This window comes from Pogona vitticeps, chromosome 6 (assembly GCF_051106095.1).
Source record: "Pogona vitticeps strain Pit_001003342236 chromosome 6, PviZW2.1, whole genome shotgun sequence".
NCBI lineage: Eukaryota > Metazoa > Chordata > Lepidosauria > Squamata > Agamidae > Pogona > Pogona vitticeps.
The window spans coordinates 21,863,101-21,879,013 of NC_135788.1; the positions used below are offsets into that span (position 1 = coordinate 21,863,101).

The following is a 15,913-nucleotide window of genomic DNA, read 5'->3' on the forward strand; positions in this document are numbered from 1 at the left end:
GAAAGAATGACTAATAGTTTATTTTTAACTGCATATTTTCCTCAACTGCCACACCCTGTCATTTTAGACCATTTTGTATTTTTTTTCCCCTTCAAGAGAGCAGCTGCCATATGACCAGGCCATTCTACATACAGTTTTAGCACCATCAATTTGTTCCCATATTTGTTGAAGGGCAATCTAGCGTTGCATGCAAGCTCACAAGTGAAAGACAAACTTGTACGATGACTGTGTTAGAAGGTGGGGAGCCTAAGGTGGAGCTCATTCCCAGGTAAATGTGTACAGGATTGTACCCTTAGCCCACAAGTTTTTCTAGAAGAGTTGTTACTCAGGTGCATTTGCTGGTTGAATTTCCTTTCAATTAAAAAAAATCTTGAGAATATTTTTTAAATATGATCAAATAGCCTTCCTAAAAATCATGTTCCTTGTTCCTTTCTTGACTTGGAGCTGGTTGAAAAACAACAGTATTGATTCTCTAAATCCTGATAAAAAACAGAGCTGATACTAACTTGCTAAGCAGGCTCTGGTTTAGTATAAAGCCAGGACAAGCATCCTTTTTTTACGAGCACATGAAGGGTGCTGACAAGATTTCGGACCTTGTCGTCCTAGCCTTGCTGCAGGAAATACCACAAATAGCCCTCTCGTGGTTTCAAAAGTAAACTTGCATTTTTAGACAGTGATGTGTTTCTCCTACTGAGTGAAAAGGAATGTATGAATAATTCATATGTAGTCCAGTCACTTTGGCGCTCTGGTGATGCTTTATATTGCATCTGTTTTGGAGTATACAATATCTCACAGAGCAGAAGGCATCAAACCTAGAGTCTCATCCCGATGAGGCATTTATCTAGCATTTGCCCTCCATCCTACCTGGAATTTTATCCAGCTTTTATGGAGCTGTGGACTACTTCCCTGTGTTCTCCCATTGCTTCTTCTGCCTCTCTCCCATTCCTGTAAAATGTTTGTTTAAAAGGAGGGACAAACAGCTGCCCAGTATTTGACTAGTATCTCTAGGAACCCTTTGTCTGAAAGAACTAAAATAGCTTTCAAGTTTACAGTGATAGTTATAATTACAAAATAGATAACACACAGCAGAGCAGTTCAAGTTACAGAATAATTCCGAGTATAATGAAAACAGTTCATACGGCTCATCTCAGTTTGAGATATTAAAATCAGGAGTTGGGTAAACCAGTCAGTAGAAAAACAGACAAATACTGTAGAACTTCAGTGCCAGAACTGGCCTAAGCCATTTTTGCCCCTTCTTTTCTCCACTCTGCAGCTCTTAGTGGCAAACTCCAAGAAGCATAACTGAGAATCTAGAGAGCAATCTTACTAATCTTGTTGTTGGCACATGTAGCATGGGAGCAGTGAGCTAGAAGACACATTTGCAGTAACTCGAGGTTTGAGCAAACACACAGCTACATCTACCGACAGAGCAGCAAATCATTGCTTGATAAACTTAGGGTGCAATCTCAGGACAAAATAGATTGCATTTTGGACTGCTTGCGGAGCAGTCTGGGGAAGTCTGTTTCCTGGCAGTTGCATAATGGATGGGGAAATGCTCCCCAGACCAACTCTGTTTTGTACCCAAACTGGATCTTTTTGGTCCACCCGTAGGTCTTCTACTTTTGGGGCCCAAGCAGGAGCAATTCCCCAGCAGATAGAAAGGTCACTTTAAGGGAGATTCCTTCCTGGTGTGATCAAGTGCATGCCTTAGTAGCCACCCAGTTGCACTCTTAGTAAACACTAGGGTTGCCACAGTTGTTTTGTACTGCATCAAGGTGGGTAAGTTTGATTCACCACTCTTGGAGCAATCACACACACACACATGAGACAGACAGACAGACACACACACACACACACACAGAGAGAGAGAGAGAGAGAGAGAGAGAGAGAGAGAGAGACATCTACTAACACCGCTTTGGTGGTTTAAGATTCAGTCATCTGATCATGAAGCAATTGGGCAGCTATGATGTAAGTAGTTTAACAACTGAAGGCAGCGCAGCAGAAGCCTGATACGTAGTGTTTCCTCAGATCAGCTGCTGCTGCTTTATCTGTACTCATGCATCACCCAACTGGAAACACCCATCTTTATTGAAATCCATCTTGGGCAGTGAGCGACCTGCACAGCTCAATGGATTAGAGCACCTGGGGTTGGGGGGGGGGGCGTCCACGTCTCTATTATGCCTCCTAACTACCAACCCAATTATTTATTATATATTTATATTATTGTTAGACACTGATTGATCTTATTCAGTTCTCCCACCCAAACATTCCCATAGACAAGGTGATATTTATGGCATGCAGAGAAGCAGCTGGATTGCGCTGCTTTTTACACTAGGTGTTTATGAGTGTGTTTGGCATGTTGCCACCTAGGAAAAGGTCACAAGTAAGTCAAGAGACCTGAGCTTGGAAGCAAAGAATCGATCAGACCGATCGAAAACATGGATACTGAAGCCTGTGGCTGAAATTATGCCGAAAGCGAATACTGGATGCTCCTTTTTTGAGCAGAACATCTGAGGAATGCCAAAGAAATTTCAAAAGATTTTGTTAAGACTAGCATTCCCTGGGAGGTAATCAGAAAAAGTGACATTTGAAGGGAAGATGTTACCCTAAACTTCACCCTTCAGAAAAAGTATGCAATAAAAATAAGATTTACAGTCAAAGGTATATATGCAATAGTCCATTTCAGGCATCATGGCCAAATCCTGCCATGGCCCCTGAGGCTTTCCCTTCTTCTTTCTTCCATTCTCACTCCTTCCATTGCCCACCCTTGCTTTCTAAGTGGTTTTTCTTTCTAGTTTGGAAGAAAGCTATGATCTGGGGCAACTAAAACTTGCCATGTTCAGACTTCGTAGCAAACTTTAGTTTTATTAAATAGGGAGGAAACTGAAAACTTTCCAGGGGTGCGTTGGAGTGGTCAAACTATAATGTGCCTACTATGACATCAATACCAGGACAGTGATTTATAGAAACTATAAAGATCTATGGCTAGGTGAGCATAATATCTGAATAACTGTCTAAATAGAAATGTTACTTTAGAGGTAGATTACTTACTTGAAACTTCTTGATGTGAGAAATAAATAAAAGACACATCAGAGACCCTGGTCAAAATGACCTGTGATCTGAACACCATTACAGCAGCCTAAATTTGGTTGAGTTGTCACTCAGCTGTGATTTTCTAGAGAATGAATAATGCCTGAGATGTTCAAAATTCCTCATGAAAATGTGCAGCTGTCCTGCTCCTTCATGAAGGTGGCACAGATTTACCAAATGCCTGTAACTCTAGCTGTTGCCTCACTCTCAGACAGTTACAGCAGCTGTCTTGTCGTTTTCATTTGAATTTCCTGTGAATAACGTTTGCCTCCGAGAACTGAGCTGGGGGCTCAAGAAGAAGCAGTGGTTTCTATGGCAACCATTATTTGTATATTTGAAAATCGGCCTGTTTGACTTCAGTAGAAGTGCGTAGAAATATGAAGTTGCTAGTGTTTACTGGGGGAGGAAGCCCAGCAACTCCTACTTGATGTAATGAAGGTTAGGAAAGAATTACGCAACTGGAATTTATTTTATTTCTAGAATTGAGAGAGTATTACCGCTCTCAGCCTCTGTTGCCATTGCAACGGTGGTATTTCCACAGCAATCCTGCTCACAGACTGGATGAGTTGCAGTGAAGTGAGAGGCATGTGAGTTCGGAACTACAATCTTGGTTCAGAAATGCAACCAATATTTTCAAACACTTCCTAATTCTCTTCCTTTTTAAGTTTTTTCTACCTAAAGGCTTCCTGAAATAGAGTATTTCTTTCTTAATGGGTTTGTTTTCCCCATGGAAAATAGAAGAAGGAGTGAAAAACCGTTGAGGGTTATGAATGGAGGATGAAATCCTCTGAAGCCCCTCCAAAAATGTGGAGAATGAAGAGGAGCAATGACATTGGCTAAAGCCATGTCTGGAACAGAAGAAGTAGGACCTGAAGGATAAGGCAGGGTCAAAAAGTTCATCCTTTCCCCATCCCTGTCATCCAGTGGTAATGAATGGGAAGGTGTTGAGGATATAGCTGAATTGAAACTAATATTCTCAATTGCATGCAAAATAAATTCCAGTGGTGAACCTTTAGAAGGATAGGTGTACATTTTTTTCTTCACTTTGAGGTTTAATGGAAGGGAAAAATGTATGGAGTGTGCATGTGTGTGTGAAACAAAAGCACAAAATAAACAAGTGGCAAATTCAAATAAAAATGAAAAGGTGCACATGAAGTTGTAGATAATACATTGCCTGAAATCCTGTTGTACAGGTATGTGTCTTTAACACAAAGCTACAGAAGTGCTAGAAAATATTGCGGCGGGGAGAAGTAATATTCACTAACAAAGTAAAACTATAAAATGAACACTATACAGTAAAACAAAAACTTGCAGTACCCTTCTCTATGCAGCCTAAATGTTCATATGGATGTGTGCATTTGAAGAATGTGCACAAAGTTGCATATGCTTTGCAAACTGAATCATAGGCATCCTTCAGTCTCAAGAGACTATGGTAACATGCTCTGAATCGAGGAGTGTCCTCTCCAGAACATGAAGCCCGGGTAAGGTAATGTGGAAGATAGGCTGTTACCCAAGCAGCAGATCCCCCCTCTCCACATTGCTGAAATGATCCGATGGAAAGGCAAGAGCCAATACAACTGGTTCCAGCAATGTCGCAGGAGTTGGCAGAACGACACATGCTGCCTTCGGGACTCCAGCTCCGGATTTTGCCTCAAGGTTAACTCCTGAAGCCTCTTCCATGAGTGGATATAGCCACAAGGCAGTGGAGGTTTGAAATCGGAGTTTTCCTTCCTGCAAACTGAATACTCTATACAAATATGGATAAATTTATGTGCAGAGAAAAGTGAGAAAGTGTACTGAATCAGCAATACCATCCCTGGTCTCATCCAACATGGTATTTGGATATGTGGTACTATGACTCTCATCATCCCCAGATAGCCTGTCTTTTGGGGGATGATGGAAGCTGTAATCTAACTTATCCAGAGGGCAACATATAGATGAATATACCTACTTACCTACGTTTGTGTGTGTGTGTGTGTGTGTGTGTGTGTGTGTGTGTGTGTGTGTGTGTGTGTGTGTGTGTGTGTGTGTGTTCTAGGTTGCACAGTGAAGGGGATTTATTGAGCTAGTTATATTAGTTGCAAAACATTTATTCCTAAAAGATACTATGCAAATAATAACTGCTCCTGTTTAAATGTTCATTTCTTTATAAAATAAAATAAAATAAAATGGCCTCTCTCTTCACATTTTCATTTTCTTATGTTTTATTTCAGCTTTATGATGGGCCCAATGCCCAGTCCAACTTGATAGGCACTTTCTGTGGGGACAGTCAACCGCCATCTGGTGGTACAGTAAGTTCCAGCCTTCACATAGTGTTCTTCTCTGACAGAATACAGGAATCTACTGGATTTCAGATGCTGTGGAATGTCAATGGTAAGTCACTTGCATTGCCTGTTGTGCTGTTATTGCAAGGTTAAGCCTCACCACCAGCAGCTTTGTTACCTTTTTTGTAAGTAGTGAACTAGAAAACATTCAGGGGGCTGGAAATTGAACTTCCTGCTGGCATTGTGGTACTTATCTCAGTAACTGTTGCCTGTAAGTTGCTGCCCTATTCTACCTAAGAGATACATCCAGAATGCCTTCAAGTGATGATGGATATGGGTAGCATCTAGTAGTATCCCTATTGGGGACATTGAGAATCATCAGCACCACAAGCCACAGATAGCATCTACATCTTTCCACACAGAAAGGTGAAGACAGTCCTTCCTGGAATGTATCTAAACATTTAAAAAAAAGTCAAGTTTAATGAACTGTTGCTGTTGTGGCTATAATAGCCACTTAATATCCAGAAATCAAAAAGCAAAGGTCTGCCAAGCACAGAAGCAAGTATTATGACCCATTAATACCAGCGCATCTGATTGCTGTCGGTGGCAATGGAGCTTGGCTAGCATCGCTAATTATTGAGCGAGCCTAGGAATGTGAGTCTCTCATTCTTACTGAGAAACCAAGAAAAAAATTGTTCTTCTGCCAATGAGACTTGTTATGTGCAAGATATTTTCTCAACATATCTTGCAGGAAACTGCAGATTTCTCAGAAATTCCATGGTCATTTTCCCCAGAAGAAATACTGCTCTACACGGGATTATTACAATTCTTGAAGAGAATGGTCCTTTTCTTATGCACAAAGATTCACACAGAAAGAGGAGAATAAATGCCAAGTTGTGCAGGATTCTTGTGATTCCTGTGCAAAATAATGTTTCTCCTGTCCAGGATTTGCTTGATGGGCATTAAGCGACACAGAATTTGGCAGTTTCTTGCACGAAACATTAAGGGATTAAAAGGGGGAAAACAGGGGATTATATTTTAATGGGAAGCCCAGAAATCTGATTGGTACAGAAAGAAATCTTGATGGGGAATCTTATAACATTGAAACACAGAAAACTGCGAACAAGGAGAGTTTTTTTCAAATACTCATCAGATCTCTAGATGGTTTGGTTGACAAGTCTGATCTGTCCCTTTAGGATAAGACTGCTCTGTTCTTTCCTTATTTTCCTATTTTAGCTGTTCGTAACTTACCTAAGGTAAAGATGTGTGTTTTTGTTTATTTTATACACATCCTTTTTGACTTGACCACAACATTTAGCCATACAGTACTGCATACCTACGCCTTGTGGAGCATTACAAACTCCATTGACCGAACAAATGTACATGCCATTTAATAGTTCAATATGTTACAAATAACTATGTCCATGTAAATTATGTCCAGCTCCCATTATTATTATTATTATTATTATTATTATTATTATTATTATTATTATTATTATTATTGTTGTTGTTGTTGTTGTTGTTGTTGTTGTTGTTGTTGTTGTTGTTGTTGTTGTTGTTGTTGTTGTTGTTGTTGTTGTTGTTGTTGCAGTTCAGGGCGCATGTCTGCACATACAACTTTGTTGTTTGACCTGTTTAACAATGGCAGCAATGTAACACTGCAGGGAGACTGCAACCTGTAGCATAATTGAAGTATATCCATTCAAAGTATGTGTGGAACTGGAAAAATAATTAAATAGCTAGTGTTGTCTATCTAATCATTTCACACTATTCAGTTTCTGACAGCACAGGGAAGCAGCTGGAATCTGGATGCTGGGGCCCCCAGTGTGGGTTGTTGCTACACAGGGTTCAAACTGGAGATGCTTCTCAGCATTGGCTTAATACAGACCACAGTTACTTAGCATTTCCCAAAGGACATTCCCTTTGGCTAGATTTTTTTGTGACCTTGGCCTTCAGACTGTGGGTTAGGAGAGAAGAGTCTGACAGGGGTGGGGGTGGGGGTGGAGCAGCGTCCCTGAGAAGAGAAAGGCTTAAGGAAGAGAGCTCTTCAGCTGAATCTTTGGTGGGGGTGGGGAAGTGTTTCTGAACAATAAAAAGTGAGACCTTCAGGCTGTGAGGTGATGTCATCCCAGCACCACACAAAGGAAGTGTGGGATAAGGAGGGGGGGTGCCTTTTTTCTCTGTAGACGGATGACCTCATCCGCTTCAGAAAGGCTGCAGTGTTAGCTTATCTTTTCTTTCCCTCATACTTCTTAATAGTTTCCAAACTCTGCCCAGTGGGTGAGCTCTGTTTTCTATTAGTTAGAAGCCCTCATCCCCTCTAAATTCTACAAATTCAGCTATAGCTGGCCTTTTGCTGAATCCCCTGTATTCATCCTTCATGGAGCTGAAACCAATTTTCAAAAAGAACCAAAAGTTCAAGGTAACTGGCTGCCTTGTTCTTGTTTTGGTTAAAAGAAAAGGATGCAAGTTCTCCTCTAATTAATTTCAGGCTAATTATTTGATATATATTTAATATATTGTTAAAAGGCGGCAATCCCACACTGTAGATGAACATTGCATACTGCTAATGCTACATTTAACGGGGTTGCCCTCTAACTCTGTCATTTTGTTGCATTGTGTACGAAACATGTGTACACCCTAAAATGACTTTTAATCAGGGCCAATTCACCTTTAATTAGCATTGGTTTGCTGCTGCTGCTGCTGCCATCTCTGTTGTGCATATGGAGCTAGACAACAGGATTTCAGCCACTGTCATATCTTGGAGAATCTTGGTTTGTTTTCAGTGGCCATCAAGAAGCAAACTTGGTGGGGTTTAAGGGAGAACTTGTACCAACTTCTCAGATTTTGTTTCTGTTTATTTAGTTCATCATTTCCAAAGGGGTTAGCTGCATTGAGCCTGCAGCAAAAACAAGTAAAAGTTTTGTGCCCCATTAAAGAGTCAGGAGTTTTATTTGGAATTAGTTTGTATGGATTGTGATCTTCCTTTTCAGATGCATATGAAGAAGTGACCTTAGTCAAACAGTGCTAATGCATAATCAAACTTTGTAGACTTTAAGGTGTCCAGAATTCTTTGATAATGTAGTTTGCCATTGTACCTTTTTACATTTTCTTTCTTTTGGGACAAAACGTTTACCTCTCCAGTGGAAACAACCACGGTAGACCTTTCTTCACTGGGGGGGGGGGAGAGTGATTTTCAACAAGCCTGCAGCATGGAAAAGGAAGGGACACACCATCCTGTTTGTGTCCCGCTGAATTTGCAATTCCAAATTATTAAAGATACCTTAGATTTGTCTTATGTCTTTCAGCTGTAATCACACCAGACATTCGGCAATGAGGTATTCCTCTCTCAGAAAAAAAGAGGAAATATCCCAGTTGTCACTAGCGATGGGCACAAACCTCAGTTCGGAGGTTCGTGCCAGTTTGTATGTGCATTCCCTTCTCTCGCCTCCCCGACGAATGATCCATTCACCAGTTGGAGCACACGCCTCTCCTCCTCTTCAGCTGTTTGACCAGGTTTGCCTGTCCTGCCTCCTTGTCTGATTGGGTGATCAGCCAAGGAAGTGGGGCAGGGGAGCCTATGCTTCTGCTCGAGACTGGTTGAACAGCTGAAGAGGAGGAGGAGAGGAGCATGCACTAACTGGTGAGTGGAGGATCCAGCAGAGGAAGGGAAAACACAAACCCGCACAAATCTCTCAACCAAGGTTTATTCCCATCTCTAGTGGTCACCAGGAAGAAGGCAAACAAATAGAGAGGGATTTTGTGACCTTATGCTTGCATACCGAAACATGCTTACCTGTAGTAGCATGTGTAATTTTTCAGAAAAAAAACCTAGTGTTTTCTCATGACTGTAAAAAAATAAGGCTATATCGGGTGAGCAAAAAGATATTGGCTTAGCAATCATCTGCTAGGATGTTTTCTGTTACAAAGGTCTTTACCTAAAAGAGATACAACAGCCACCAAATCATGTGTTCCTATTTGTTGTACAGTTTCCAAGCAACTGTAACTCATGTGGGCAGACATTGAATGTACTTTCCAAGGGAACTCCAAGACCTTTGTGAGTTATAAAAAAGATTTTTGAAATATATGGTAGATGTTTCCCAAAATAACTTCAAGGAGTGGTGTCCAAACTGGTGTAAACAACTGAGCCCCTGGAGTCAAATCCTCAGCCAGCCAGCCAGCCAGCCAAGGATTTCAGACTCAAATAGTCCTTTGCCTTGGAACCCTTTTGCTGTGTAATACAAGCTCTAAAATGTACTAAAGTTCACTGGGAGAGCCATAAATGCTTTCATATCTTTTTCTTATACTTTTATGTCTCTTTTTGTCTCTGCTTTTTAAAGGCCAGCATTTGCTTCAACAAATGGCAAATTCCATTCTATTTTTTTAATAGCTGCAAAATCAGATCTCTGCCTAGGTGTCTGTTTCTCTTTCTCTAATTTAGTTCTCAGAAATGCATCAAGCTGGTTTTCAGGGGGAAAATGCCCCTCTTTTGGACTTTATGCTTAAGATACACCTTGTTCTTTGGATGGGGACCTTTCAGCAAACATTTGGGAGTTCTCATTCAGTATTTGGACTTACGCAGAAATCTGTTGCCCACTTTTAAATATCTATCAAAGAACTGGTTTTGTAGACAAGTAGAAAAAAATGCTTTGAACATTTTTATATTGTGCGTTTTCAGAATTTCCTTTCCAAAGGGAACTTCAGCCACTGTGTCCTAATATGCCTAGGTGGAAGTTTGCTTTCAGTTTCTTCTCTTTGATAACTGGATTCTTGACGAGGAGGACCTCTTGTTTTTGCAGAAGTAGCTGCTGGAGAGGAACACAGCACATGTAATTCAACTAAGCTATGACTACTGAGACCACATTTTCTACTAGTTGATCCTAGGTGACTTCCCTGGGCAGTGTTTCTTGGTTTGGTTTGGTTTGGTTTGATCTGATTTTTTGTTTGCAGGAATGCATTTTCTAAGTTGTATTTGTTTGAATGGTGTTGCCATTCATGGGTAGAAAGAGCAACTGAAGGACACTCTGTGAGGCCGGCTATGCTGTCAAACAGAGAGAGGTCTTTGCCTTTAGCAGCAAATAGTGAGGTAGGAGTGATGGCAAAGTGTTGTAGGGGCAAAGCTATGGTGGACCACATGGCCTGCTACTAAACTAACCTCTACTCTTCAGGAGGACACAGTACAGCCTCTAGTGTTGAAATAATATCCAACTACCAGTCCAAACAATTTCTGCAAGCCCTTGGGGCGAACTTAATGTTACAGAAGTGCAAGGAGAAATCAGGAAATGGGCAGCAGTGGAAAGCAGGCAAGGAGCTGAGTGAATGTGGATGGTTTAGAAGGGCAGGAAAGCTATGAATATTTTTCTATGAAGCCTTTTTATGCATATAATTAGTCAAGCTGGATGATTCCATTTGTAGTTGCATGGGGAAATTATACCTTCTAAAAATATTATGAATAAATCAAGGGAAGGTTGGAAGTTAACCCAACTGATACGTGAGGAATTCAAAAAGAATGTTCTGTGTGTGAGCTTGCATGTTCAACATAGGAGTTGCCAAAAAAGAAAGGCTGCAGCTAAATTTCAGACCTCATGATTTTTCCACTGGTCTAGCCCATTTTGAATTTCAGTCAGTCCTGTTTTTGTGGCTAGCCGGAAGGTGTCAGTTGGAGAAGTTTAGTCATAAAAGCCTGTTTAAGTTGAAACATTTCCCGTACTTTCAGCCCCAGATATTGCTGCCAGTATAGTCTTGCATTTTCCCTTGGGAATTAAACCACACAAGAACTCATATTTTGGGGGCACTCAATGCAACAGTGTCCAAATCCACTCTTCTGCGGTGAAGACCCATTTTAGTTCTTCCAAGATTGTCACTGACAGACAAGGTTGTGAAGATGGTTTTGCTATATGCCTATATTCAGCACAGCTTGAAAACATCACCCCTCTTTTTGACAGAGGCCCTCAAATCCCCAAGCCAGCAGTTATCCCTCCACAAAGTAACTTTTCTAAAAATCTGATATGTAGAATGACAGTCATGTTTAAACGTCAATGGACAAAGAGCAAAGAGTAATTTTAAAGCATTCACAACAGCAGATGCTTTTTGTGGATCAGCCCTTTTTTATGCCCAGCTGAACAGGCGACATGTCCCAAGAGTGAAATTGCCTCTAACCCAATATGTTCAAGTATAGAAAAGTAAAATTAATATGAATTCCGATTTTTCTCTTGTATACTTATATTGTTTGCATGCTACTGAACAACAGTATCCTCCTGGTGATTTACAACAAGAAAATGTTTGAGATGCAATTGGCAAGCAATCATTAGAAAAGAAAAAAGAAGCAATTCTGAAGCAGACTAAGCCTTAGCCAGACTCTGAGTAGCAACACCCAAGACTTGGAATTGACTTAGGACTCCCTGATTGTTAGTGCCGAGGGCTCAGATCCAATCTAGAAATGGAAAGTGCTGCTTAAAAAAAAAATTACACATGAGCTACAAGGTTCAGGGAGCTGTCATCCAAAAAAGCATCACTTCCCATCTCAGGTACAGCCAGGTGCTGTACCCAACCCGTAAAGATCCAACTCAGCATTGATTCTTCCAGAACTGATGCTCCCCAAAGGGCCCATTTAGCGTTTGTTTACGGGATTTTAGGAAGCAGTTCTGTAAATGTCAGGCCAGCAGAGATCCTGATCCCACTGAGCTGCACCAAGGAGGTGTGGGTGTTTGGGTGATTTTGCATCCAAGGACAGTTTCAGCAGCTGCAAAAGATGGTGATGGTAGTAGTTGACATGGGATAGAGGGGTACATTGATCCATGTTGTAAGGAGGCCCTGTCAGCTCTAGGAAAGAATCAGAAATGGGAACCGTGTACCTGTTCAGTAGACTAAGAAAAGCTTGGAGCACCTTCCTATATGAAGATGGCAAGTATGACATGCCTTTCCCTATATAAGGGATGTCCCACCACTGAATAGCAACATGCAAAATGCAGGAGGTGGGGGAGGATAAAACTGTACAAGAAAATATATAGTGTCAATAAGACCAGATGTGAATCAGTGGATAAGAAATGCATTTATTAACCACTACCTTTGAACTGCAGAGCTGGAAGAGACCCTAAGGATCATCAAGTCCAGGTCCTCTCAAGGAGGCACCCATGGGGAATTGAACTCCCAACCTCTAGCTTTGCATCCAGAGACCTAAGCCACCGAACTATCCAGCAGTTATAAAATTCTGTTTTCCCAGATACTGGGTGTAGATATTTAAAAGCAGTTAAAAACAGATCTTCAAGGAACCCTGTAGACCAGGCAAGGGTAAAGCGCCACTTGTGGGTCCCCTTCGGCCTCCGGGACATTTTTGTAATGCCATCATGTTCAGAACATAGGAAAGGCCTTTAGGAGCAGTGGGGGAGGTAGATACCCCCAAATTATTCTACCGTTGGAACAGACACCTTTCTAGTATTGTTGCTACATATGCAATACAGCCGGGATCCTGTGGCAGCGCTTAGGCTAATAGACCAAGGCTAATGGAAAATCGGAAGGAGCAGCACTGTCCCTGGGTGCCCTCGGGAAAACGGAGAAATCCTCCAGCACAGAGATATAGGTGCTGCAAAAGGCAAAAGGGGAAGGGAGAGAAGGAGAGTGCTCCACTGTGGGGGCTGTGTGAGGAGGGAAGAAGTCACTTCCCCTGAGACCTATCGACTGGCTTTATCCATCAGAGCAAGCGAACGATAGGATCTCGACTCCATGCTGCTTGTGTAGTATATCCATATGTACAAAAATGTGCAATTCCTGGCTAATTTTATGAATTCTGCCTTTTGTCTGAAGGGGTGTCTTAAACACCTACTCCTTGCTATTTAACACGGTGAATATATTTATTGGAAAATGCAGTGCTCTGGCGCTTTCATAATTTTATGAGACGGCAAAGCTAATAAATAGCTTTATCTTTCTTTGTAAGGAAGCCCACTGTATCTACAGTGTTTCCTTTAGATAAGGCGCCACCATTTCCTTTCATCTCGTGAACAGCAACAGGAAGAAAAATAAAGTTACCAACAGTAGTCATAGTTGGTAAGGGCTCAGAGGACAAGAAATGGATACGAGAAGGCATTACAGTACCTCTCCTGAAGCATGATCTGTTCCATAATTGAATAATGGCCTGGACGTATCTAGCAGTGGATAGAGTGACTTCCTTACTAAGGTCACATAGAAGGTATTGTATTTTCCTCAGGTCTGCCCATCCGGAAAGAGAGAGGAGAAAAACCGTCAGATGTGACAGACGGATGTCCTTGTACAGTGTGCAATAAAATAGCATGTGTTGCAGGGATTCAGTCTTTCCCTGGCCACATGGGCAAACTCTCAGTTCTGTTGGTAAGCCCTTGTACCTACCCTGCGCTAGACTTGATGGTACTATGTTACATCTAGCGAGGGTGAATGCCCAGCGGTCTTGTGGCTGTTCTAGATGATGTAGGTAACTGGGTCTGCGTCCGAGGGTAAGGGGTAGCTGAAAGTGCAGCGGGGAGCAGACTTTCAGGGCCGCGCTAAACAGCGTTTGCCCTTCTATGTCCAAGACCCTGTTTTTGATGGTTTGGAAGACGCTGGGGAGGGGAATTGAACCCATTGAGTCTGGTGACAGCCCTAGGGTCTTAATTTTTTCAGAGACGCCGCAACATGCTCCCCCAAAACGAGGGGCCCCAATTACGATTTCCTGGCACCTCCTCTTGCCTGTAATGAATCTTTCCCCAGTATTTTATTGTGTTATTATGTTATTTATGCAGCATGCCAATAAAGGTTCTGTTTCTGTCTGTTCCATAATTACTCTGTTACTCTAGCATTATAATTGTATCTGTTAGAGTTTGTGAATTCTGACTATAATAAAGTTACAAACTCTTGTTATTCTTACATTATAAAAAGTTATGTATTCTGGGGTTTGCTAATTCTAACCCTAATAAAGTTGCAGTGTCTTGGAAGAAGAGTTAAGCAATGATTTTTAACTTTGCTTGTAGCTGGGCTGTCAAAACGTTTTAGGCACTGAACTATTTTCTAAGGTTCACTTGATCATGGACACCCTAGCTCATACACAAGAGGGGTCGTGCCCTTGCAGATGGTGTAATCTAAATGCTTTAGCAAAGCAGGGTTGGGGACAAAGAGTAGCTGAGAGATGTTGAGGAGGGAGTGGGAAAGATGGAAAACTGAGTGGCTTGGCTAGAGTTTTTGAGCACTGCAGGTGAAGTGTGGCTGATGGTTTCTATTGTCCCTTGTACATCAATAGGTATTTTCCCCATAGGATTCAAGATTTATCCATATCATAGTGCAGCAATTCCTGAAATTTATTTGAAAAGTGGATTGAACTAGGATTCCGTGGTGTTCTATTCATGGCTACAACTTTCTGTTAATAAATATGGAGCCAGGGAAGGAAACCTAATCAAGAACTATCTTGTGCAGTAATGATAGCTTAATCCAGCTACAGCCAAAAGTCATTCTGGGGCCATAAAATAAAATAAAAACTGTGTTAGATAAATGCAAGCAAGATGTCCTGTACGCAGTGGTCCACAACCTTGGGCCTCCGGATGTTCTTGGACTTCAACTCCCAGAAATCCTGGCCAGCAGAGGTGGTGATGAAGGCTTCTGGGAGTTGTAGTCCAAGAACATCTGGAGGCCCAAGGTTGGGGACCACTACTGTACTGTAGTTTTCTACTTCATTTTTGCTGCGAGTCATTATGAATGCAGGAGCCTCCAGTATTGAAGGGGCCCAATGATCTACTCTTTCTGCTCCACAGGCAGGCATGCCCCTCCTTTACCTCATGGAAAGAACCAGTTCTGTTTCTCGAGTTCCCCTCATAAACCTACATGTCAAACCATAGACTGCCAGTGCATCTGAGCTGGCAAACAATTATTTGCACACACTTGGACCAATGAACTGGATGATGTCCACTATCTGAGGGCAGAAGGCTAGTTTAGGGGACAGAGGACAGACTATAAGACAGACACAAGCTCTGTCCTCCAAGAAGGAGGAATGACATACAGGGAATAAGATGAACAATGAAAAGGATGCAATTGGTGCCTCCCTTTGTAGGATCTACTTCCTGGGATGGTTGACTTACAGGCAATTGCATATGAACCTGCTTGTTGGGTCCCACTCTTATTTTCTTATGGTACAAGTTTGTGTGAAGCACCCTGAACTGCACATCTTTTAAGCATACTGTCCATGTAAACTTTGCACTTAACATGTTCATTTTTCTACAATCCTGAACTGTTTTGCCTACTTTGTCCAGGATGTGGTGGAGAGCTGTATGGGACTTCTGGATCTTTCCATAGCCCTGGATATCCAAACAATTATCCAAACAATAAGGAATGCCACTGGTATATCCACACAGCCCCAGGTAGTAGCATTCAGCTCACCATTGTGGAATTCGATGTGGAATACCATTCGAACTGCAACTATGATGTTTTGGAGGTAGGTGGTTCTGGTTTACTATATTACACCAATGCATGTTTCCTTCCGGGTGCCCAAAATGCAAACTAGTTCATTCCTTCACATTCCGTTCCAGTCAAAACAATCAAAAACAACAATTTTTCATGCTATG

At 41.7% G+C, this 15,913-nt stretch overlaps 1 protein-coding gene across 2 annotated transcripts in view; it reads left to right on the plus strand.

Annotated features, from left to right (window-relative positions):
- CUBN (cubilin) overlaps positions 1-15,913 on the plus strand; it is a 153,057-nt gene that overhangs the window by 64,702 nt on the left and 72,442 nt on the right. For both annotated transcript variants that reach the window (XR_013537787.1, XM_020806644.3), the window contains exons 28-29: positions 5,304-5,463; positions 15,602-15,783. Coding sequence is in view for 1 of the 2 variants with exons in the window: in XM_020806644.3 (XP_020662303.3) it covers positions 5,304-5,463; positions 15,602-15,783 (342 nt within the window). In the remaining variant the exon portion in view is untranslated. The remainder of the gene's footprint in view (positions 1-5,303; positions 5,464-15,601; positions 15,784-15,913) is intronic.